Source organism: Lissotriton vulgaris, chromosome 7 (assembly GCF_964263255.1).
Source record: "Lissotriton vulgaris chromosome 7, aLisVul1.2, whole genome shotgun sequence".
Classification (NCBI taxonomy): Eukaryota; Metazoa; Chordata; class Amphibia; order Caudata; family Salamandridae; genus Lissotriton; species Lissotriton vulgaris.
In genome coordinates, this window is record NC_141695.1 from 1,682,958,936 (window position 1) to 1,682,985,547 (window position 26,612).

Consider the following 26,612-nt stretch of genomic DNA (forward strand, 5'->3'; position numbering starts at 1 on the left):
ACTACTGAGCATATTCACAACTGATGTCTTAGACAAACTGGGTCAGCAATGATACTTCCTCCTCCAGGTCTACTGATTTAAAACACATCCACTCATACACAAGGGGCACCGTTTTTCGGTCCTAAATCTAAAATAGTTGTATTCACTACTGACAACTTTTCATGATTGTTGTGATAATTAAGTCCAATTGATGCGCAACATTAAAATAAAATCTTTTTTTTGGTAGCTCAATGAAGCTCTTTAAGGGGAGGCGGGGAAACAGCTTAGGGACAAGTGAAACACTACATTTATGTTGGGGATGTCATCATTTTAAACTTGCAGTGGTTGCCTGTATGTTCACGATTTGCTACACAGAACTGTTGTGTCTGACCACTACCCAAAAAGAGTGGGGGTAATTCCTTATAGACAGTCAAATGTGCTCTTGAGGATAAGTAGTTCCATTCGTCATTTAAGGATTAAAGATCAAGGGGCGAGGTGGTGTGAGAACATGATAAAATGTCTTTTGGTTCAATAATAGGCATTCTTATTTCCCTTAAAAGGACGAATCATTGAACAAATAACATGTTTGCGAATATAGCAAGAAATGTAACTATGTACTAGAAACTGTCTCTGGTACAATTGAAGTGACATCAAAGGAACAATAGACCTGCAAGTGTTCTTATCCAGTTTATCAATTGTAATCCATGTTCGAGTTGCACCTAGGAAACATTGGTAAGATGCTTACGAGTCTCCCAGTGACATGTCCCTATTAGAATTCTATAGAGTGTTATATGCTACAAATATAATCAGTAGTTTGGAAGATGATTTAAAATTTAATTCATAGTCTCCTTTCTATGTTTCATTATTGCAGGCTAATGAATGGACCAAAAATTCTGAATTCTTCGGGAGATTTGCCTGGGTTCCAAAATAGGGCCGTCTACTGCAAGACACATTTTGGTCAAATAAAAACTCCCTTTTGCTAAGACATTTTCCAAGGTATTAAATGAGAGATGCAATTTTGCATCCGTGAAAAAAGGTACTATAAAATACTTTGATGCATAACCCAATGTTTCACAGAGAATTATAATTTATTTGGAATTGTTTGTATTTTTATTACCAAGGAGAATGTATTTTTATTACCAAGGAGAATAAAAGTATCTGTCTTAAAGTGGTTGGAGTTTTAAAAGAAGACTGACATCAAAATAGTCGCTCCGGCAAAAAAGGAGGCTTGCACCATTTGAGTGAATTTTATGATGGACTTCTATAATATAACTGGGAGAAAATGAAAAAAAAGTTCCAACATTTAAGTGCTCTGTTGATATTGTGCCTTGAATTTGATAGGAGCATTTTAGACGATTGAATGTGTTTTTTTTTTTAAGTTAAAGGCCTCTACTAAATGTTTTACGATTAAAAATAGGTTTAAATGGAAATCAAAAAGAAGTTGCAAGATGATCCGATAAGAAGGCCCTCAACTCTCTTACCTGTCTTTTTGATTATCATGACAATGATGCATGCCACTTCTGCAGTTTAAACCACTTTCTCCCGTTTGGTTGGGTGGGACATACGCAATGTTGTGATTCTCTTGGCAAATGAAATTTTTAAATAAACGTATATATATATATATATATATATATATATATATATATATATATATATATATATATATATATATATATATATATATATATATTTAACAACTTGTATTGGTTGACATTTCATTTTGTTTGTTTTGACTTTCTTACTTACTGAAATATACTGACATGGAGAGCTTTTGATTGGCACCAAACCGTATCCCCCCACACGTACGCTTTCTCAGGGCGCATCTTCCTGCCTTTACATTTGTTCACATTTTGCAATCAGATGGTCCTGGGTGGGCTGTGAGATCTTTAATAAAGAGAAACGTTTCACGCTGGCAAAGCAGAACCAGAGCTAGGCTGACTGCTGCAGAGACTCTGTTTGTGTTACGGACTTACTTGTCCACACACTATTTGAGTGAAGACTTTGGGGAAGCAAATGAGTCATGAGTCGAGTAGTTTGGATTGCGTACAATGCTCTTTGGGAGTCCTACAGAGGCTGGCGAAATACTCCAAAAAGAAGTAAGATCATTTCAATGACAGTTTCGGTCTTGTAGCCTTGGCTGGGTTTGAGAAGAGGTTATAGGTGTTGTAACATTGGTTAGTTTTTAGTAATTGATGGAGGGTGTGGAAATTGGAACATTAATTCATTTTTGGTTCTTATAACAAGGTGTGGGTGTTGGAGCAAATGGTGATTTTTTAATGTGGAGGACAGTTAGTGTGTTGAAGCCATGCTTTCATTTCGGTATTTGGTGGATAGTAAAAGAGTTTGGGATGTAGAATGAATTGTGGCGTTTGAATGATGGTATGGGTTTTTAGCTATAATGCGCCTTTTGGTTCTTCATTGGTATTTGGAGGATCTGTCTGACTCCTGGAACTTAACGCAGATTATGTTTTGTTTAAAACTGGTATTACAAAGTAATCTTGTTCTTGGGTTTTACTTGTTTCACATAATTTCTTTTTCTTGCTCTTGCATTGTTGCGTATATTTAACTTGCAGGAGACTTGATTCAAGAAGTAAACGAATACCGGCATAGTAAAGAATCATGTTGAAATCTCTCACTGTTGTCCACAAAGCCATGTGCTCCTCGCCCCCCCCCCCCCCCCCCCGATTCCCCATTCCCCACCTCCAAATTCAGTTGTTACAGTGAACATTGGGATCTTCACTCAACCATCTTTTTGTCTTGACTACTCGGAAGGTCAGTTGTTGCTGCTGCTAATTCCCTTTATTTAGCTCCCTGCTCCCAACCTTCACTTACAATCTTCAGAAAACAACCAAAGACACCAGTTGGCAGTGAAAACGAAATTTAGAAGGAGAAGTTCAGCGCTCTGAACCTTAGGCATCCATGCGCTCTACAAATAGCCCTACAATTACACAATGTCTTACGGGAACTATGAAACTGGATTTGTTCCGTGTCCACTTTATCTGCACTAGCAGCATTTGCTGCTTTATTTTTGATCTGTATAGACAATATAGTGACCTGCTATCTTGGGTGATGTTTGTACATAAGGATCTAAATCCACTTAACGCTTTGGCCAAGGACCTGGATGCAAGCACGCAAGCGAATATTTCTATCAGCAAAAGCTGATTCTGTCAATGTAATTGTTATGTTTCAGTCAACATCTTTGTCTATTGGTGAGGATTTAGATGTGATTAATGTTTGCCCTGGGGTCCTCTGCACAACCTTTGGATAGGAACCATTTGGGCGGTCCTCTTAGTAATGGAAGGAGCATGACTACACTGCTTTACATAATGAGAAATGTATAGATGGAAGTTTGTTCCTCTGATATTCCTGCCAGAAGCATATTGCAGTAGTCACCTACAATTGGCCCAAGAATATTTTCTATGCTCACAAATATGACTGTGCTTAGGGATGCCCAAAGGTGATTTATAATAATTTGTTTTATTTGTAGTATTTATAAAGCACAGACCTAGCCACAGGGGCAGCAGAGTGCTTTACAGAGAACATAATAAAGTTACGATACTTTGAACAACAGGATAGTAACAACAGTAATACAATATAATTGTATTGAAAAGATCGAAGATGGTAGGAGGAGGAGAACGGAGGAGAGGATTGTCTTGTAGATGAGAATGAAAAGGTAAGTCTTAAGATTTTTTTGAAGGAGAGTAGGTTACGATTTACTGATGTCTTCATGGATCTAGGGCCTAAGACTGGGGGCTACTTAAGAGAAGGCCCTTTTTTGCGTTCTTGCTCATCTCCGTTTATGGAACCGCCAGAAGAAGTCCTGGTTTGACTCTTGTCAATCTTTCTCCTCCGGTGAGGTGTAGTTTCTCTAGGGGGTAAAACAGAAGTCCACATTGTGGAGCCTTGTGTTTTATGTAGCTTGATGTGAAGTGGATGCATGCTTGTGTTGGTAACCAGTGACAACAGTTATTGTCAGCTTTCAAACCGAATCACTTGAGGTGGATAAACACCAAGCCAGCACATACCTGCACCCCACACTTTGGTAAATAAAGCAGGTCCCCTCTCATTGAAATCTATGAACAGGACCAAGATACAGTGAAACCTTTATTATTTATCTCCCCATGACAACACCAGCCTTTTGTCGTCTGGATTTATCTATGGCCCAATAATTGTGCAAAAAATCTACCCAATTGCTCTGACTGAAACAAATCATAGATCTCCAGTTGAGATCGACATGAGAGCACTTAGGGGCAAATAGAGCCAGGGCGAAGTCCGAGTACCATAGAATATGTTCAAGCTCGTCCCACACAACTTAAAAATAAGAAATGCTCATCCACAGACTTAAAAGATTCCCCTCGAGGAGGCATCAATAGAACTACCAGGCTCTTAAAAGGTTTCACTGCCAGTACAAGACTGGAAAGGAACACCTCTAAAACACAAATCAGTGACAGGAGAAGAGACCTCAGTAGAAGGTAGGGTTTTAAAGTCCTCTCTTACTGATGGAAAAGCAGAAACTGGGGTATGATAGAACACTGCAATGCAATATGGGGACTTATGCTGGGAAGGGTGTTAGCATGCACATTACATTTTTGTGTGGATTTTCTAAAAAGAAAATATGGATTATTGGCAATGGAGGATAGTGGATGAAAGCTTGTGGGGTAGAAGTTACACCGATGGATACTAATGCGGTCTCTTGCTTGCTGTGATTCAACGTTTATTCACATAGAAAGCAGATATCTTGTTACTGGGAATCTCAAAGATTACCATTGAAGGCAAGTGTTTGCTGTTGGTCATTTCCTGTTACAAACCCTTGGGGTAGAAGATATGTCCTTGAGAATCATTATTATGCTATTTAGGAAGGGTTGTATAATGATTTGCCAACTGTAAATTTATGATTGTAGAGTGAGAGACTTTTACTCCGCCCAAATATTTATTCCCTTGAGAACAGATTTTGATTAGGCAGAGGTTGTGAGCTTCTGCTGGAAAAGAGTGCTGTATAGCATGCTTTGCCTGGTGGTAAAGCGTATTATCAGTATAGCAGGACTACGTTGGTTATGGTGTCAAGCACTGATCAAGGATATCGGCCTGACATGTTTGTTATGCACAGTTATGACAAAGTTAGTACGCCTGAATTAATTGTTGTGAAAAAGCGATTGTTAAAACCTGTCAGTGTTTAAGGGTGGATTTTCATTACAGTTTGTTAACTCTTGCAGGCAGGAATACTGTTTCAGGAAATCTCACAGATTACTGTAGTAGGCAAGGGGTTTGGTATTGTCTACCCACTGTGACAAACCATTGGCGTAGAAGGTTTGCACTTTGAAAATCCTTGCTATGCCGTTTTATGAAGGGTTGTATATTATTTTGCCAACTGTAGGTTGTAAATGTTTGTAATTTTATAACTGCCCTCTTTTTTGGCTCCAATTCTGGCCCAATGTGGAATGCTAATGTCTCCCAGAACACTAATGAAGAAGGGAACAGATTGCTGCCTCTTTATTATACTGATGACGGATTGTACGTTGATTTAAAAAAATACCAGTGGGCTAGATACATCTCCGAAGTCAGAACTTGACCTTCCACTTGGGCCACCAACAGAGGAATGTGCTATGGTGGCGGCAGCGGTTCAGAGGGCAGCCGAGACACTAGTATTGCAGTTGCCCACTATTGAGAGGAAAACAAATGTATTAGCAGAGGTTGTTCAAGCAGGGTAAGCTTCATCCGATTCATTATCACCATTTAATGAAAACGGTTGCCCTTCTGGCTGCATGGTCCAAGCCATGCTCATGCCCGCCAGTCAACCTGTGATGATGGGTCATAGACACAGACCAGCAACCAGTGACCCAGACTTCCGATTTCAGCAAGGGAATTGTTTCTTTGGCTAGTCCAGCTCTTAAATATGTCAGTATAATTTTTGTTTTGGGTAGGTACACCCATGAACTACAGGATATGAACAGAAAAATCTTGCCTGCCGGACTGGAAAACCTCAGGGCCTCTGTGACCCAAACAATACATGATGGTCAGGATGCAGCACGGTATGTGCTCTGGGCTGACAAGGACACTACAAACTGCATCAACAGAGCTATTAGCATCGATGTTGTGCTCAGAATGAATACCTGGATGAGATCAACTGGGTTTTCTGGAGACCTACAGTTATCCCTTAGGGCCAAATCTTCAATGGCTCTACTCTGTTCAGTGAGAAAGCTGATTCGTCATTGGAATGATTTGAGGACAGCTATGCCACAGTACGTTCTCTAGGGCTATTGACATCAGCTAAACATATTCCCCACCAGGCGCGCAACACCCATTGGACTCACCGAGCTTCAGTGCCCCCCGTCGTGTGTGGCAGCCCGGGATGAGACAGATCCCGGGCACACACACAGCCACACCCGAGCGTTTCACAGGTCTTTAAAAGACCATTTGAATGTTAATTAGGCCTTGCTGTTGTTTCACCCCTTGTTGGAGGCCCTGCAGCTCCACTCTGCCTACTGATTAAAGGTTCAGCCCCCCCCGAAATTTGGCTCTAGTTGCGCCTCTGTTCCCCACCAATACTGAAAATTCAATGGCTATTCCAGGCAGTTAGCTTACAGACGGCACCAGCCTTCCCAACCTGTACGGCAAGAGCCAGCTCAGACCTTTGTGTGCTGCAGCTGCGACCGTAGTAGACACCGTTCAAACCAGCAGAGGCAGCAGTCCTCAAATGTTTACTCACCTGCTGCAGAGGCTGCCAAGCCACTTCACTTTATTCTCCCAGGTTCTCCCAGGCTCATGTCTGGCTGGTAGGCAGAATACAGCCTTTCCTCGTGGGTGGAGAACCATCACTGCGGAAAAGTGAGTCCTACAGATTGTTCAAAGGAGCTACACCGTGCCTTTTCTCTCCTCCCTACCCCACACTCCCCCGGTATAGGAGTGTATCTTACAGGAGCACTCAGCAGTCCTGCTGCAGGAACTCAACTTAAGGTTGCCCAAGGGTATCATTGAGTACCAGATCTGAGAAGGGGGAAGGATGGTATTCACTTTACTTTCTTGTTCTGAAAAAGAGTGGACCTCAGGTCTGGTTTGGAACTCTTTTCGCTGAACACAACCTTCGCGAGGAATGACAGGTTCAATGTGCTCACTCTGGCCTAGATCTTGTCATCTCCGAATGCAGGGGGCTTGATGCATCCTTGAACTTGCAGATATGTATTTTCACATACCTGTCCTGCAGCCCAACAGGCGTTGCCTAGGTTCATGGTAGGCCAAGAACATGCTCAGTTTTCTGTGCTACCGTTTGGTTTCACCTTGGCTCCTCTAGTGTTCACAAACATGTTGGCAGTGGTTGCTGGCCATCTCCGTAGTTTTGGAGTACATATATTACTGTACCTCAAAGAATAGTTGCTGAAGGCTGACTCGCTGCAGTCAGTTGTAGAGCACATCTAGGCCAATGAGGCCTTGTAGTGAGTATGCTGAAATGTTATTTGTCGGTCCTTTTAACCTCTCTGTGTTTGTCTGACCAACAGTCTGTTCAAGTCACTGATTGTGATGTGTTTTGTCAAAGGCTTCATTCACATGTTCACCCCAAACCATTTGTTATAACTCAATGGAACCTGAACTTTGTCTTTACAAGTTTTATTTGCATCCGTTTCGAGGGTATGCACAGCTATTCCTTAAGGCTCTTAACATTAAAATGCATCTCCCTCATTCCAATTATGTTAGCATGAATTAACACCAGGTGCTTGCGGTCTAACCGCCCTACACCAGCTTCTTTCTAGACAAATTGGTACTGAAGATTTGTGCTACCTTCCGACCAGAGGTTGTGACTCCCGTCCACATTGGCTAATCATTCTGCCAGTGTTTTTTTCCCTGACTCACCCCGCAAAAGAGACCCCAACACCTTGACCTTAAGATAGCGCAAAGCTTATACATCGACCTCTCAAAGGGCAATTGCAAGGATAATCAACTCTTTGTGGGATTTTTTAGTGTGGAAAAAGACAAGGCTGTTCAGAGGTGGACCCTATCACGGTGGATAGTCCTTTTCATCAAATTCTTTTACACGGTGGCTGGCTAAAAAGCAGCCTCTTGGAGGCTTAATGGCAGTTTCACCATGGCCACATTTGCAAAAAAGACTCTTGACAGGTTGCAACATTGGCCTTGGGGCACAAATTCACAAAGCACTGTTTCCCTGACAGCCACATCTAGCCAAAAGGCCAATTCACCATCTCAATTTTGAGGGGCTTTTTTGGCGTCTTGTGATAAACAATGATACCCATACTCACTTGCGAGTTTAAGAGAGCTGGAAGAGCCAAGTTGTTAGTCTCTTCTAAACAAAATGAGTGATGAAAGTGATCTGATATCTGCAGGAAGAGAGTTCCACCAAGCAGGCAGAAAAGTGAACAAACATCCTCCCAATCTCTATCTTTTCAGGGAAGGCACAACAAACAGACTAGTGGTAGCCAATCTCAAGGTGCACTTAGGCTGACAGGGCATGATTTTACGGTTTAGCTAAGGCCTGTATAGTGGATGGATCAAAATGTCATACAAATGGCCTAACCAGAGAATTTTTCCAAATCAGAAGCCAATTGGGGTTTCTGAGGTATAAGACAACCGATTGATGGAGTGGCAATTTGAGAATGGTACCCTCTGCTTCATTGTGAAAAATCTGTAAATGATTAATGAGAAAACTAGGAGTATTAAATCAACGGAATAACCATAAGACAGGCAAAAAATAATCAAAGAGATTGAATGCCAGTTTTTCTGGCAGTGTGGAAGAAGATAAACACATTTCGTCAATATTTGACGGTGGCAAAGCAAATAACAAGTAGTGCAATTGATCTGGAAGGAGAAAGAAAGCTTATGGTCAAAGATAATACCTAACTATTTTGGCCAGTGCTGAAGGAGAGGGATTGGGGCTCAACTTATAAGGCCGCCAGGCATGAGACCATGCCGAAGCCTGACCGTCAAAGAGAAGCACTTCAGTTTTATCCTTGTTGATCTTTAAACATAGGCTCCTGTTCACAAAGCAACAGCTGACATGCATAAGCAAAAGCCTTCCAGGGTTTAGACAATGCTACCTGAGAATGTGACCACAATATGGCTATCCACTTAAGACATCACCTTGAATCCAAACGATTTAATCCACTTGGCGAGAGGGGAGATACAGAGGTTATAAAGAGTCAGCTCAATGAAAAGCCCTGAGAGACTCTACAAGAAATCGGTATCTCCTCAGACTGGTATGGAAACAACATCACAGATTACCCTCAAGTGGATAGGCAACATTCAAACCAGTCTAGTGCTAGACAAAATATGCCATTTTCACAAAGAAGCTTAATCCAGATGAAGTATGAAGCTGTGTCAAATGCTGCAGATAAATCAATTAAGAACAGGGATGTGGAGCCTACCTGACCTAGGAGGATTTAAAGATCATTTTCCACAATGTTGCTGATTCCGTACTGAGTAAGGGTCTAAAACCAAACTGAGGAAAATACAGCAAATAGTGGATTCAAGACACAGAGAGAGTTGGGTTTTGCCCTCTTTCTCAAAGATCTTTGAGGGAAGTGGTTGCAAAGAGACAGACAGATAGTTGCTCACATATGTCAGATTGGCTTTGTGTTTCTGTGGCAAAGGAAGTGTTTCCAGGCACAGTGGTAGAGGATAAAGAGAGATCAAGAAGATCAGCAAAGATGGGTTGACTGCATCGGTCATTAGGGCGGAAGTATGATGACGACAAGGATCAAGTAGTGAGACAGATTTCATTGTGGAGCGTGAAGAAGGAGACAGCTTGGAAGGTGATGGGATTGAGGGCTTATAAAGTGGGATTGGGCTTCTGAATCGTGAGAGACAGAGAAAGTTCAGTGTGGTTGGGAGATGGCTGTGTGTCGAAGCTAATAGGGATTTTCGCAATTTTATCAGGAAAGAAAAGCGTGATGCCACTTCATGCCTGCCAGGGAGGAACTGTCGTCCTATAGGATTTACGATTAAGCATGTTTCACAATTAAAAAACAAAACCTTAAGCTGAATTTCTAGGAGGTTTCATTTTGGTGGGAGAGTTAGCGCAACATTTTTAACAAATAGGTTTGGTAAACTTTTATTGTTATTTTGTAGGAGGCTTTTGTCTCGGGACAGTAGTTCCCCTGCGATCTTTCAAGAACCTTGCATTTCTTTTTTAGCGATCAAAAGCTCATTATAAGACCACTGAAATGGGGAAGCTGTCTGCCTTGTCTGGGAGTTTTAATCTCTGTATTAAGGTCCACGCAGAATTTATCCAGTTATTAAAAGATTCTGCTGCCGCTGTGATATCAATAGAATCAAAGTAAAAGAAACGCCAGGAAGTGATGCAGAAGGAGGGTCAAACAAGGCCTGGGAGAAATTCGGTTAAGTGACCTTAGACGAGGATCTACCAACAAGTAGGGGCTGAAGTGTGTCAGATGACAGATAATTAGCTGACTGGTTGAAAAGCAAATGGAACAGCGTGGCAATCAAACCACGGAAGTGCAGTAGGAGAGTCAGTAGTGGTAGAATTGTTGTTGGTGAAGATGATTCTCCAGTATGTGGTCCCCTACAAGAGGGGGGATCATACCACCTGAGAAAGACCCAGAACGTTAAGCAAGTCAATGAGTGAGGTGGACAGGTTATTGTAGGACGGTGAACTGTGTAACCGATACCCTGTATAAACAAAATTGTGAATATTTTTATGCCCCTGTCTGAACTTGTTCTTCTAATCACCTGACATTTTCCCATTTCCTGCACGCTCTCTTTTGGGCAACCTTAAAAGCTTCTAATGCAGAGATAGTTGAAAACATAATGAATTAAAATTGTCCCTGATTTTGTAATTATTGCTGTTGCATTCTGCTCTTTTGTAAATTTGGCACATTTATTGTTTAAGGTTGATCTGAGAGACATACCTCGTAATTATGTGGAAATATTGATCATGTACTGATTAATTCAGTTGAGTGAAAGTAATGGTTGAATACCAATGTTTTTCAATATTTTCAACAACACTAGTGGCAGCCGGCCATCTTGAAAATGGAACTGGACATGCACTCTCATGGACTGCTGAGCCATCAAAGCTTGTTAGAAACAATAGTACTCTGACTTCAGCAGCATTGACCTCATCAAGTTGAAAAAAAAACTGGAGAAAAGCAGAACTGGTCAATGAATGGGGAGGAAAGCCATTGAATCTGGACTAGAGTGGAAGCAAGCCAACCAGTTGTGAGCAACGACCTGACCAAAGCTCACTCTGTAGTACGGTATACAGTGCGACAGCGGGCTAAAGCTTTAGTAAGGCCCAAAAACTCGATCAGTCCTATGCAAAGCTTGTGCAGGGCTGCAAGAAAGCCAGTTCATATACTCTTAGCTCTGTCCCTCGCTCAACCGATTATAGGATTAAGGACTACATTTCACAAACCGAAACACCGCAGAAAAGAGGTTTTCGTTCCTGTTTGCAAAGTTGTCCCGTGCCTCTGCGTTTTTCAGATTAAAAAAAGTGTTCCTCTTTACAAAATTGTGTACAGCTTGCTGAGGAAGGCAGAGCAGGTGGACAGCCCAGCTTCCATCTGAAAGTTCAGACCATAGATCCGTATTAAACGACCCGTAATGAAAGCCCTCGCACTCACGCACGCAGACACGCACGTTTTTCCGTTCCCCAGTGGTGTACAAAAACAGTTTGCATTCCCTTTTAGAAAGTAAGTAAATCATGCTATGTCTGTCTTTTACAGCTCATACAGAATATAGTTGAGGGCCTTATTACCATCTTTTTTATTGGGCTTAAGCTTCCATTACTCAAACTCCTCCAGAGCTTTTACAACAGGTTCTCTTATCATAGTGCAAGGATGTCTGCATTAAAGGCAGAATTGTTTTTGTGCAGGAAGGAATAACTTTGTGCCCTAAAACAATCCTTAGAAGCAGTTTCCCCTTTCTATGTGTGCTGCAGAATGCAGCATGCATAGAAAGGGGAAGTAACAAAGAGAAATACAGATATTTCTTCTTGGTACTCCTGCTTCAGGAAGGGGAAGGAGGCGTACTGCTTTTTGCACAATCCCAGGTTTACTCACATCAGTAAATTGGGGATTGTTTCGAAATCCATAGGTAGCTGCGTACAGATGCCTATTCACAAACCATGGAACGCCTTCCCGACGCAAAGTAATGCAAGTCAGTGTGTTTCTTTGTATTTACTACATCACGCAAAGTGGCTTTGCATTGCTCAGCAAATGCCAAATAGAATTTTGCATTGGGGCTGCGCCATAAAAGTGCCCAACCCCAATGCAAAACATTAATAACTCTGGGCCTGAATACCTCATGATCCAGACTGAAGTTAAGAGCAGTGGCAGCTGTCTCTATCACTTCATATTCAAAACCGCACAACAGTCGATGCTCCTTCATAATTTCCTTCCTGCTAGCAGACATAGAACTAGGAGGGATGGGAAGGAAGACGAGGTTGGAAGAAGTAGAGAAATGAGAGGAGCAAGAGAAGGAAAATGGTAATGATGAATAAGAGGAGAAACAGAAGGAAATGAGTAGGCATGGCAGTGCAATAGCCCTGAGGACTGTGGAACCTTTAATAAAAGGGCTGTGTAAATATTGCATATACATGCTTGGACTATCTGGAATTGAAAGTGGCATGCCACCAATATGTACCGAACGTACTGTGGACCCCTCACTGTAGGGCCACCAGTCTTCTCATGCATTTATATCTTTCTAATGTAACCCCAGGGGCTGTATTATACAAGTACCCCAGGGGCGCAATGGCCGTTTTTGTCCGCTTTGCATGCACCCGGGGCACTTTGGGATTACAGAAGGGACTGCAGATGCTTGTGTGGCCCCTTCTGTAATACCGATAACGTCAGCGTTAACTTCAGATGGCATTCCCATACACACGGTACACTACAAAAATCTGTAACATTTTTTCACATTACCCAGGCCACAATCAGCAAATGAGAGTGTACTAAGCAACATTGTGTGGGCGAAAACAACAAAGCTAGCTCACCTGGGGCTGTATTATGGTAATTGCGCATTTTCATTGTATGCGCTGGGTGCACCTTTATAAAGGTGCACTGGGTGCAAAAGGTGAAAATGCGCTCTATTACCTTGAAGGTGCTCCTCTCAGGATATCCGCAAACTCATGCTGCCATGGCGGCAGCGCATTCTTGTGAGAAATGGAGCGGCTGCCGCTCTGTGTTTTTACAGTGCAGGCAGCAACCCGCCTGAACATTTGAAGGGGATTAGAGATCTCCTTGCAGGTCAGTGCAGTCAGTGACTGCACCTGCCTGCAAGCGGATGTCAAGGGAGTCCATGGGACCCCCTTTCCCCCTCCTTCCATCAGGCGGGCGCACGGACAGTGCATCACCTTTTAGATGGCACACTCTCAGTGCACCTCCTGAGGGCTTCTTTGCCTCTGTGCCCACGTCGGTAATACGGCAGGGTGCAGAGGCAAAGGGATTCCCTCATTTGCTTGGGGCATGCCCCTATGCGAATTAGGGAACACCCCCTTGAAGATAGTGCTGGCGCTTTATATGCGCCAGCGCTATCGGTATTATAGAAGGGGCTGCACAAGCGTCTGTGGCCCCTTCTGTAATACCAAAGTGCACCGGGGGCGCACAAAGCGGGCGCAAATGCCTGTTGTGCCTCCTGGGCACTTTATTTAATACGCCTCCTGGAGGGTAGGATTAAACTGAAGGTTCTATGTATTGTACAGAAATCCCTTTGGTAAAAAGGTAATGTACATAAATAGGGCACCCTGCTATGACAGACCCAGGACCCTATGCCTTACAAGTGCAACCCTGAGCTTCCAGAGGTTCTTACAAAGTCTGCGACACAGACGCAAAACTGGGGTAGCAGTTCTAGAATATCTTCAATTCAAGTCTCAGGCCTGAACTAAATTACATATGTTTAGACAGGGCCTCCCCTTCCTTGATTGGACTCTAAATTCGCACTCGACCAAATGTAAGTTTTTGTGATCACCTTAGGTGATCTGAGGCAAGCGTAAGGCAGCACATAGCGCTCCGAGGAACCCCTCAATCGTTACTTCTATGATCAGTAAGGGTCACCTGCCTTGAAAGTGTGGAAATATTACCAGCAGTATTGTAAAGTACAGTACTATTTGTGTTAACATGGCCATTCCAGTGTAACCCCTCTCATAACTAGAGTGAGAGTTATTTTAATTGGAACCTCCACACCCGAGGACTTTGACATGGGATATACCCTTTTCCACGCAGTCAGAACGACACAGTACCTTTACAATGAGGTCCCTACAACAAACGCGTTATTACAACGCGTTCCCTTACCACGCAAGCCGTTACAATGACTTGCTTAAGGGAACTTAGTGTTGGATTTTAAGTCCAATACATTCCCTACAGTTGCCCAGACTGGAGTTGGAATAGTAAATAATAGTATTCCAAAGTCCAGTGCTTCCCTAAGGCACGTCGTTGTAACAACGTGCGGGGTAAAGGAAAACGTGGTAATGACATGCTAGTTGAACTATCAGTGTTGTATGATAAAAGCATGCATGGTTCCATCATACAACCCTTTGACATCATACAACATTGCTCCTTGTCCTGTCTGCACACAGCCGCGTGGTCTGTGAAAATTGCCTGGCTCTGATTGGAGGATATGTTCTCTATGTCATCAGTAAACACCAGAAATCACCCTAGGTAATCTTCCTGTTCCCGCTCATGCACAGCCTTGAAACGTACCAGGAGCAGCTGCAGCAGCAACACCAGCAGAAGCAGCAGGCGTTGGGACGGTTATTGCTGGCCGGTTGCACCATCGTTGGAGAAGGGTCATGCCGGGACATTGGAGACTGACGCTCTTCCGGATCCGGTCCAGTGTACTGGAGAAAGGAAGGGTAAACAAGAGTTAAAACTTTATCCAGTGTCAGCCCCAGTTATTCACATATCACCCAGTTGCTCTGATGTAGTGTTCTGAGTGAATTATCTTATGTGTCAAAATGCATTCATGCAATTTTCCCCTGAGACATTTTGCCAGCAAAAATGTGGCCAATTTATTTGAGGAAATGTACAGTTTCAATGTGACACATACTGTAATCGACGCGTTAAACACTAACGTTGAAAAAATCGGAATAGGTGGTATTTACCCCTCCCGGTAAATCCCCAATCCCTGGAGTTATTTACTGGACGTGGTAAATAACTCTAGGTTTCCCATGACTCATAATAAAACCAACAACTTAAGGAAATGTGAACAGAAAACCCACAATGGTTTTGTCACTATAGCATGACATTCATGACAATATATGTTACATAGATCAGTAAAGGAGGAAAAATAAAATCAAGCAAATATTTGAATTCACAACTCGTCAGGGATTGAATACTGGAAGGACACTACTTGAAACTACCTAATGGGCTAGCTGGAAGCACGTTCCAGCAGTGCCATGTTGGTATAGGTTTGTAACTACAGAACAAAAGCAGTTTTAATATTTTGATGTGCCTTTTACATGTAAAGTTGTTTCAAAGACTGGTTCCAGAGGAAGACAAATCCGCGGGGAGGCAATAGATTGATTGCATCAACGAGAAGCAAATGTTGCTGACTTCCACACTCATTTGACAGCAAAAAGCCATGTCACCGGGTGCAGTGAAATCCTAACATGACACCTACTTTTGTGTATGTTTACACCATTTGGGCACCATATTTTACATTTTAGTATTGCTTCCTACGACGCCGTGAACCTAAATGGAAACATGGTGTATGTTTTTTTAAACAAGATTATTAAAACATAAGATGTGTTAACCTATTTGGTGGCGGCTCCTCCGCTAAGGCGGAGGAGCGTTGCCTCACTGCTTTTATGAAGTGTAAATAAAGGAACGTGCTTTTTGCGGGCAGTTTGCCCACTCCAAGTGCGCATTGGCTGTTTGGCCGGCCATCTAGGGCCAGCCAAACAGCTATGTACACTTCGCATGTTATCCATACAGGCTGCATTACGGCCTGCATGGAGAACAGGATGGAAGACTTTGGTAGTCTGTTGGGCATACATTCTAGAGGGCAGTCAGGAGCTAATCTGGGCAAGTCTAAGCACAAACATCATCACTTAGGGGATTCTGATTACTTTGTTAGGCTAAACAGGCCTTTATTTGTGCGAGATGCACCATACTCTGACCAACCCCAGCTATAAGCCATTTCTGGAATCTAAGCCTTGGGTACAGCCCCCTCTCATCTCTCATATACTGACCCAGATGACTCAAGCTGAGTTGGACGCAGAAGGGGAGCATTCGAGGCTGTAGAGCCTGTCTTCCGAAGGTTCCCCTCCTGCCTCTGCCGCTGCTGATATGCAGGGCCCTCTAAATGACATCCTGGACCCAGAAGATTTAATCCATACGAGATCCTCTGAGTGGGAGCCGGCCGTGAATGTAGAGTCTTACGGTGCAGCTAGGCTTGGGAAGCCCCTTTATAAAGAGGTCAGGAACCGCCTTAGAGCGGAGTATCCTCGCCCTTCTTTGAAGGGCAAAGCTGTCATGACCCCATAGCTGGTTACCAAGATGGCTACATTCCTTGCCAAATACATGAAAGACCCTAAGAAGGGAATTGACCAGTCCTGGCCTTCTTGGCAGGACAAACTCTTGGATGTGCCAGTCCCTCACGAAGATACTGGATATGGCGGAGGGGTCATTTATCCCTCCGGATGTCCTCCCAGGCTGGGCCCAGCTGGCTATTATTTTCAGGGGTAATGCTAATTGTGCCCTATTTACAGAACGTGGTAGATCGTTCCTTATTTTCGTTGAGCCTAAGCTGGGAGGATCTGACGTCATCTAAAGGGGTGGCAGTAGCTCAAGGGGGCCTCTTTGGGGACTCTTCATTAAATAATTAGGGAATGCCTGGTAGTTAGAAACAGCAATACATAATGTAAAAATGGTAACAAAACAGGGTTGGCCTAAGAACAGTGTTTATTGAGTAGTACATTCACATCATCGAACAACCCCAAACTTCAGCCAGTCATGTGAACGCACCAGCACTCCCATTCCTACCACATTATACCATTCAGAGATGTGCTTTTTTGACATTCTGAGCGAACTCCCAGGCCTAGTTTCCAACCTCTAGTTCACAGTGAGGTTTTTCTGGGTATTTTCCTACCGGACTAAGGGAAATTTTAGTCATGTCACCTTCTCCTCAGAAGGAGAAACAAATGTTTCTTTAAAGCTGTGAATCCTGTGATTTAAGGTATCTTCTGCTGATTAGCACTTCAATTGCATTTACTTCCTTAGTCCGTAAAATAAGGCTTCAAACTGTGACTTAGTTAAACCTTTCACATCTAAAACTCCAAGACAGGTGTTTTGATTTAAATCTTCTAAAGCACAAGAGAGTTGGCCCTGCCTAAGGGAATTCTCTCTTCTTAGAGAAGACTGTTAGAAGTGAGACTATGAGATTTTCTGCAACAAAAGAAAAGGTGCATAAAAGAAAGCAGCTGTAGGTGCCTGACATTCCTTACAAAAATACTTCCGCTTCAAAAAAGCAGCACTCCTCTGTTGATGCAGCCTTTGACCGTTCAGCATCTGAAAAGGTGGTGCCAATGTCTTCTTATCTCCTTTCCGGCCTAAACCAGTACCTTCAGCAGCTTTCTCTGTGGTGACGAAGGCCTAGTCATCTTCTCCTCAACCGCTATCCTTGAACAATGTATGCCTATGCCTTCCTTGTCTATGGTCACTTTGTCGACCAAGGCCCCTTCGTCATGGTCAGTCTCTACCACATCATTGACGGTCACCACCTTGCCATCCGCTGTCACCTTTGTTACAGGGACTACAGGCTTTCCTTCAATGTCTGCAAAGCATATCAATCCTCATTTGGACGGACAACACTACGATAATGCATTACATCGCAATTACAAGGTCACACGCTCTATCAGAAGACGCTAAGCAACTGTGGGCCTGGGCACTGTCCAAAAACAGTGACCTTATAGTGGAGCATTTGACAGGTCTTCACAACAATCAGGCAGATGCTGTCTGTCAAGCGCTCTCTGAGTTCCAGAAGTTCGAACCCTATGCCAACCAAGTACCGCAATTCTGTTGTAAATGGGGTCAGCCTCTGCTGGCTTTATTTCTTACTTGGAATAACAGGAAAATACATCTTTTTCCTGGAGGCATTGCAAAGAAGGAATTCAAGAAGTGTTTTCTGTGACCTGACATCTTTTAAAAGAGTGGGAAAATTCGAACAAATCCAAAGTTTGCACCAAATTTGCCACTGTATTTCCACCTTAACAAGTTGGTGGTTCTCTGTGCCTTTTTCTCCAACTCATACCATAAATACAGACCAGTACTTGCATTCCCTGGACATATGCAGGTGCCTTAAATATTATCTGAAGAAGACTAAGGACGTTAGAAGCACTCGTCAGATCTTTGTAGCTTTTGCACATTGTGGCCCAGGCGGCAACAGCTGTCATAATGGCTGTCTGCCTGCATAGTCTTGTCACAAAAAGACAATTTGACCTCTATGAGCAAGAGGTACAACACACTTCACCATAAGCATGTTCTTGACAGGAGTCCTCTGTGCTGGTATGCCTCTACATAGCATTTGCTGTGCCGTGATCTGGAAAATAAGCACATGCCCAGCAAGCACATGTGCATGGATATTGATGGCTCAGCTGATTTTTTTAGTCGTACAAGCAGTTCTATGTTGCCTCGTTCGATAAGGTAAGCCTGCTTCCTGCTGTTTATGAATGGTGAACTGCTATTCTAATCCAAGCATGTGAATCTATGAAAGATCCAAATGCAGAGAAGAAACAAGCTACTCATCTCTCAATACAGTCCTCCAGAGTTGATATCTTTCGTAGATTCACATGCGACCCAACCTCTTCCCCAGCCATTGGCTCACCGAGCTGGGGCGACCTCTAGAGGGAATGAGAGTGCTGGGGCTGATTAGAAAAAGTTTGGGTTCTTTTCAATGATGGGAATATCCTACTAATTTAACACCTTTCTCGTGCCTCCGGCCATTTTTTTAACAATGCTTTTTGCTGTTTTCAACTACCAGGGATTCCCAACTGACGATCAGGAATTTTTCAGGCGTATGGACTATGAAAAGTACCAATGCTGGAGAACTATATTTTAAAGCTGCACAACTTGTTTCTTGTTTTTCTTGTAATTAAGCAGCGTATCTCTCGCTGTCTTTATTTTTGGTGTCTGCACATCATACAGTTTTGCTTACTATGTCGGAGTTTTATATCTGCTTCGCCCCTGCGCAAATTCTGCTGCGGTGTGGCGGACTTTGACACATGCGCAGAACAGACGGCCCCCAGCCACCCGAAGCACACGCCCACCGTTGCGTCGGACAGCAGGGGGCCGTCCGACGCCACAAAGAGGTTAAATCCCGATCAACCAAAAGGGAGAGAGATGGAACTTTGCATGGAGTCAGAGAAAAGATATTGTGCACAGACATCAGATTCCGAAGACATAAAAGTAGTAACAGCTGATATTGTGCCACATAAAAGCAATTAGAGCTGTAACATTACTGTTATGACTTGGACAGTTGTGTCTTTGCTGTACAACCAAGGCACTCCATGCACACAGTCCTTGAAATGGTTAAATCCCTTGACAGGTTAGTGGTCCGCCCCAGAATCTGGGGTGAGCAAAGACTTTGGGTTGAGTTTGTGCTACCTAAAAGAGCAAAAACAAAAACTGTCTCTGTTTTGATCTAAAAAATGTATTTATGGATTTAGCATGGTGTTGAAAAACAGACATTTCTCTGCCAAATGTCTGTAATAGACACCAATATATCACCCACATTAAAAATAAATGAAAGGAAAATAGTATGTAAAAAGATCTGTTAAGAATTATTCAAGGCCATCCGGGCAAGAGCAGAGCTGGTGCTATCAAGGCCCCATGAAAGACTGGGGCCTTGGGCCTGGGCCCACTTTGTACATGCCATAAGAAGTCTCTGGGGTAGGGCCGTGATTACCACACAAAACGCTTATTAAGTGTCACACAGCCTCCAGGGCAGGATAATCTTCTGGGCCACAATGTGATCTGCACAACTGGAAACATTCAGGCTGGAATTTCACTCTTTCCCGGGTTAGGCATTACAAAATCACTTCATTAATCATTCAATCAGTCAGATGACTTTAATCAAAATAATAGCACAGATACTCACGTGCTATGGATGCAACCTAAAATACATGGGCCCTTCAGGAAATGTTTGCCCTGTGTATGAGCATCAGAGATACGATACTAAGAGTTGTTTAATGATGCCCACCTCGCTCGCAGACCCCCGTTGCTTTCCTGGGAGTAACCCTGGGGCATCAGTTGAGAGGAATCTCCTCTGGACTTTTCTTGATGGTTGTGCCCTGGGGTGGCTTGAACATGTTCTCTCCGTAAGCTGCCTATTGACACTGCCTGGCCATTCAGTTCACTCCCCACACCAGGTACACCTGACCCATCTCCAGGGCTCAATTCTAACGAGCACTGGATGCTGGGAAACCTGGTAGCCACAGGATCCTCAGGATTACAACCTAGGAGGGTCACATTTTTGTTTCATGTTGTCGCCAAATGGAAAGGTTGCTGTGTGCTACTATCTCTAAGTTGTTTTTGTTGTACAAGCTTTATTTCGACAACTCGTGTCATAAAAGCTATAAAATCACCAGTCTGGAAGTACCAAGACATCGATGCTACCACCTTGACAGCATTTGAAGTACCACAACATCGATGCTACCACCTTGACAGCAAATGCGTGAAAAAAGATAAATCTTTAGTGTGTTTCACAACTTTTTTGGCCCCATTTCCCTGACTTTACTACTACTTTGACTTTTTTGAAGCAGAGGATAATTATTTGAATTCATTTATATTAAATCAAGGCCAAGATTCTTTATTTCGGCCCAGCGGCCATAAAAGAAGATACTTAAAATACAAACAAACAATATCGAAATGACATCTTAGTTAAAATTTACATTGTATATAAAAATCCCGCCGAAAACATTATAATAAAAAGGGCCGAGATAAAATGCACATGAGGAAAATAAAATACGCAACGAGGAGTAAGCATAGTTCATCAAGTGGACACCTTTTTAGGTCGAGCTATTTATAGTTCTGAACTATTACAGAGGAAACAACACTCTTGAACAAGCGGATTCCTCCCAATGCATGTTGTCTACTGAAGCGTGACGATTCGCCAGGCGCGCGCTTGGCCTCACACCCCATCCCCATATGCTCGTTCCCTCCCACTCGCTCGCTCCCCGCCCACCCACCAAGCTGCTCACCCGCCATGAGGCTTCAAAGCAATGCGCTGAATGCTCTGAAGTGATTGTTTTTCACGCGCTCTGCAGGTCACCATTTGCGTCCGCAAGCGCTTTCATCCCTATCACTCCCTGACTTTTCTTGTTGGCTCCCACTCACTTTTAAGTCATGCAGTGCCTTTTACTAACTGCCAATCCTTTCTTGGTATTGCTCACCGCGTGCTCCAATCTCTCGCTCTGTCTCCCCATCCAATTCACGCGGCTTCTCTTCCCTCCCCTTCCTTTCTCACTTGGCCTGTCGACCTTTCTCTACTTCCATTCGTTCACCCTTTCTCCACATCATGGTGCTGCCACCACTTCCCAAATGTGTTTTGAACGATTCTGGCTACATGTAAGCAAGGAACCAAACGGACAGTCTCTCCTCTCTGGCCTCGGTCGGTGGTCTTTTTGCTGGTTCATGTACCTGAGAGTTTCTGAACTCTGCACATCGCCTGCACCTCCCCCATCTACCCCTGCACCTCCCCCTCCCCCACTACAGAGCGCGTCTCGACCGTGCTTTCACTTTCACAGCCGCGAGGCCGTGTCTCTTTCATGGCCAATGCTTGTTTTTCTAGCGCCTCTTGTGGCGAACCAACAAGCTCACTCGAAATGCCCAGAACGTTTACTTGTTGCTGGGAAGACATATTGGCGGGTAAACACCCCTGAAGCTTTACGGATTCTGGGGACAACAGCCAGACCCATGCCAGAGGATCTAAGCATCCGCTCTGGTCTATAGGGGGTGATGAGGCTGTTCAAAGGGCCGGGTGTTCTACCTCCAAAGATGTGATGGCACATGCATAAAGCTTTGAAGGTAATCCTTTCACGGATTGGAAGCCAGTGAAGGGACCTCAAGGCGGCTTTAGAGGGTGCTCTCCTAGGAAGCCTCAGCACCAGCCGGGCTGTGGCGTTTTGCAGTACTTGGTGACGGTTGAGACTTTTAGCCGTAATACCCAGATATAATAGGTTGGCATAATCAAGTCTCGATGTAACCAAGGCATGCACAAGAGTTTGTCTAGCACCGACCGGCAGTAGGTCAAGGACCTTTCGTAGGCTCTTAAGTATCCCGAAACACATTCCAACCACCCGATTTACCTGGGGAGCGAAATACAGATCAGAGTCGAATAGAACCCCAAGATTTTTCACCTGTTGACCCGGCACGGGGGTTGAGCCCAGACAATCAGGCCACCATGCTGAGGACCACACAGACGGCCCCCCCCCCATCACGAGCACTTCCGTTTTGGACCCATTCAACTTCAGGCAGTTGTTAGACATCCAGGAGGCAAGCTCCTGCATGCACGCACTGAAGTTGAGAGCCGCGGTTTCGGGTGCCTGTGACAGAGAGATGACCAGCTGTGTGTCGTCAGCGTACGATACCAGTTGGATACCATACCTTTCTACAATGGTGGCAACAGGGGAGGCGTAAAGGTTAAACAGGGTGGGGCTGAGGGCAGAGTCCTGGGGAACCCCTTGATCGAGATTGAACACACAGGAGTAGTGTTCTCCCTGTCTGACCTGAAAGCCCCTCTCAGTCAAGAAGGACTGCATCCAACTGAGTGCCACCCCATTTACTCCGCCATTGTTAAGACACTGTAGCAAGGTGGAGTGTGCTACAGTGTCGAATGCGGCACTTAGGTCGAGTAAGATGAGAGCCATGGTCTGTCTGCTTCTCGCTCGTTGATTCTTTTCCTTTCACGCTCTCTCACTCTCATCCTCCCCTTCCTCCCGGTCTCTCCACTTCCCTCCCCTCCTCACCGACATCCACCCACCCATCCATCCCCGCCAGCTCTTTCTTCCTCCACGAACAGTAAAAATATGCCAGCAAAAAAAAACGGTATAGAAAAAAAGAGGGAAATTCTCAAAATAACTCTATAAATAGGGAAGGAAATTAAAATTACATTACGTTATTCTTTAGAAATATTACCGGGCCACAGCTCCTACCAGGGCGCATAGTCTCTCTCTCTCCTCTCGCTTTCTTTCTCTCTGTCTCTCCTGCTCTCTTTCTCTCTCTCCCCCTCTCTCGCCCCCTCTCTCTCTCACTCTTTCCCTTTCTATCTTTCTCCCTCTCTTTCTCTACCTCCCTCTCTCTTTATCTCTCCTCACACTTTCTGTCTCTCCCGCTCTCTCTTTCTCTCTGGCTCTCTCTCCCCCTCTCTGGCTCTCTCTACTCCCCTCTCTGGCTCTCCCTCCCCACTCTCTCTTTCTCACTCTTTCCCTTTCTCTCCCTCTCTCTCTTTATCTCTCCTCCCTCTCTTTCTGTCTCTCTCCTCTCTCTTTCTTTCTCTCCCGCTCTCTCTTTCCCCTCCTTCTCTTTCCCTCCCTCCCTCTATACCTCTCCTCTACCCCCCCTTTTTCTCTCTCTCTCTCACTATCTCTCCTCCCTCTCTTTCACTCTCTCCTTTCTCTCTCATCTGTTATCGTCCTCCCCCACACACAACTCCCCAAACACATCCCCACACACACAACCCCACACACACAACCCTCCCATACACAACCCCCAACACACAACCCCCCACACACAACCCCACACACACAGACCCCACACACACACCCCCCACACACACACAACCCCACACACACAACCCCCCACACACAGCCCCACACACACACACACAACCCCACACACAAACACACACACCACACATACCCCCACACACAACCCCCCACACACAACCCCCCACACACACACAACCCCCTACACACACATAATCATCTATCTATATATCTATTGCCCTCACTCTATCTATCTATCGCCCTCCCTCTATCGCCCTCAGTCTATCTATCTATCTATCTATCTATCTATCTATCTATCTATCTATCTATCTATCTATCTATCTATCTATCTATCTATCTATCTATCTATCTATCGCCCTCACTCTATCTATCAACCTCACTCTATCGCCCTCACTCTATGTATCGCTCTCTATCTATCTATCTATCTGTCTATCTATCTATCTATCTATCTATCTATCTATCTATCTATCTATCTATCTATCTATCTATCTATCTATCGCCCTCACTCTATCTATCTGTCGCCCTCACTCTATCTATCTATCGCCCTCGCTCTATCTATCGCCCTCACTCTATCTATCTTACCGTCCTCGCTCTATCGCCCTCCCTCTATCTATCTCTCTCACTCTATATGTCCATCTATCTATCACCCTCACTATCTGTTTATCTATCGCACTCACTCGATCTATCAATCAATCGCACTCACTCTATCTATCTATCGATTGCCCTCACTCTATCGTCCTCCCTCTATCTATCTATCGCCCTCCCTCTATCTATCGACCTCCATCTATCTATCTATCTATCTATCTATCTATCTATCTATCTATCTATCTATCTATCTATCTATCTATCTATCTATCTATCTATCTATCTATCTATCTATCTATCCATCTATCCATCTATCCATCTATCCATCTATCTATCTATCTATCTATCTATCTACCTATCTATCTATCTATCTATCGCACTCACTCTAGCTATCTATCTATCGCATCCTCACAGCATCACTCAGCACCAACACAGAATCACTCAGGGCACCACAACATCAGTCAGGGGCACCACAACATCACTCAGGGGCATCACAACATCACTATGCGCTACCACAGCAACACTGAATGCCACAGCATCACTCGTCGCCACCACATAACTCAGTGCCACCACATCATCAATCTGTGCAACCATTCAACAACAACTGGTTCAAATATGTTCTCTTAATGGTTCAAGCTTTATTACAAATGTCACAAAAAGATGTTAATATTTCACTTCTGTTCTTGGATTTTTGTCACAATAAAATACAATGAACATAATCTTCACAAAAGTTATTTACAAAAGTTAAAGCTTTTGCCATTATAAATTACAATAACTTTATTTAAGTATTATTTTTTTTTTTAAAGCCATGGTTATTTATAATATCAATACATCTAAGTCACGTAAATACAACACCTATTGCATTACAAATGCTATAGGTGTCACATTTGCGAAAGTTAAAACTATTGGCATTGTAAATGACAAAGCTATTCATTACGCTATTTTCAAAACCAACACATAAATAAAATATTTGTCATTTACAATACCAATAGCTCAAACTTTCCTAATGTGAGACCTATTGCATTGCAAATGCTTCTTCTGTCTTTACTTCCACGTGTGCATCGGGTACCTTGAGACAGCAAAGATGATACACTGCCTGGGGGCGCTTCTAAGTACTCTAAATGCAGACTTATAATTCCTAAAACCGAAGTTGTGACAAGCTCGCAAACTGGCAATAACCCCATCTTCTTAGACCCATGATAGGCTGGACAAAATAAAACTGCATGTTAAGCTGCTTCTACCACTCTGAATTCATTTATATTAAATCACTGTATTTAACTAATGAAATATACCAATAATTGTAACCATAGCACAAATCAAATTAATGTAAATGAAATATTGACCCATATGTACCACTTATGCAAAGGTTAATACGAGATCTTAATTAATGCAACAGCTATCGTTACCATAATACAAACCCTAACTCTTAAATAATTTATGCAAAATTACAGTGTTATGCTTAACATAACGCCAGGACTAATCCAAACTCTTAATAATTTAGATCATTTTAATTAAATATTTGCTCCTAATTTAAACAAAACGCTAACCATTTTATTTATTTATTTGAAATTTTTTAAAGAGGCCTGGCTAGACCCAGAGCTTTACATGAGGACGAACATTGTTTCAGAGCATAGTTACAAGTTACATGAGTTACTGGAGCGAAGTTACATGCGTTAAAAATATAGATGTACGGAAAAAAGCAGTTATTGAGAGAGAGATTCAGGGGAGAGAGGATAGGAACAGGGGGTAGACCAAGAATGAGAGAGGGAAAGAGGAGGGGAAGGGTACAGGAAAACACAATAAACCTGAATTAAATAAAAGTTACAATAGAGTAGGTCAAATAATTATTCTTCAAAAAATTATCCTTAACATAACTTTCTTTATCTAAATTGACATCAAAGCTTTCCTAGTGACAACTCCTCAAACTTTCCTCTTCTCATTGCCCTGAGGATTCCCTCCACCAGGACTAATGAGAAGAGAAGGGGGGCAGTTTTGTAAATTCTCCGAGTCCACAGACCAGCAGGGCCTGAATGATCGCAGACCGGTGGGTGGCTTTAAGTGTGGCTAGCAGGAGTGTTTTTTTTGTAGGAACATGAATCCCTGGGTCCTAGGGTAGTGGCGAGGGGTGGAGACTGGAGAACCTGAAGAGATCCCCTTCCTGCATGGACTGTCTCCTGTTTCAAAAGGTTAACAACACCATGTTTCACATTCGTTTCAATGGGGACTACTCATTTAATTGAAAATTGTAGCAACTAGAATTACATGTTGTTTTGATTGAAATACCCTCAGTTCACTATATTTACATGTCATCTTTCAAAAAAATAAGAAAAATATTAGGGGTAGGTTACAGACTTGAAGACTTTAC

The 26,612-nt window shown here is 43.4% G+C and overlaps 1 protein-coding gene across 1 annotated transcript in view; it reads right to left on the reverse strand.

Moving 5' to 3' along the window:
• The window catches only part of RGS19 (regulator of G protein signaling 19), a 284,177-nt gene that overhangs the window by 60,111 nt on the left and 197,454 nt on the right, over positions 1–26,612 (reverse strand). The window contains exon 3 of the mRNA XM_086932792.1: positions 14,640–14,776. Within this exon, the coding sequence (XP_086788918.1) occupies positions 14,640–14,776 (137 nt within the window). The remainder of the gene's footprint in view (positions 1–14,639; positions 14,777–26,612) is intronic.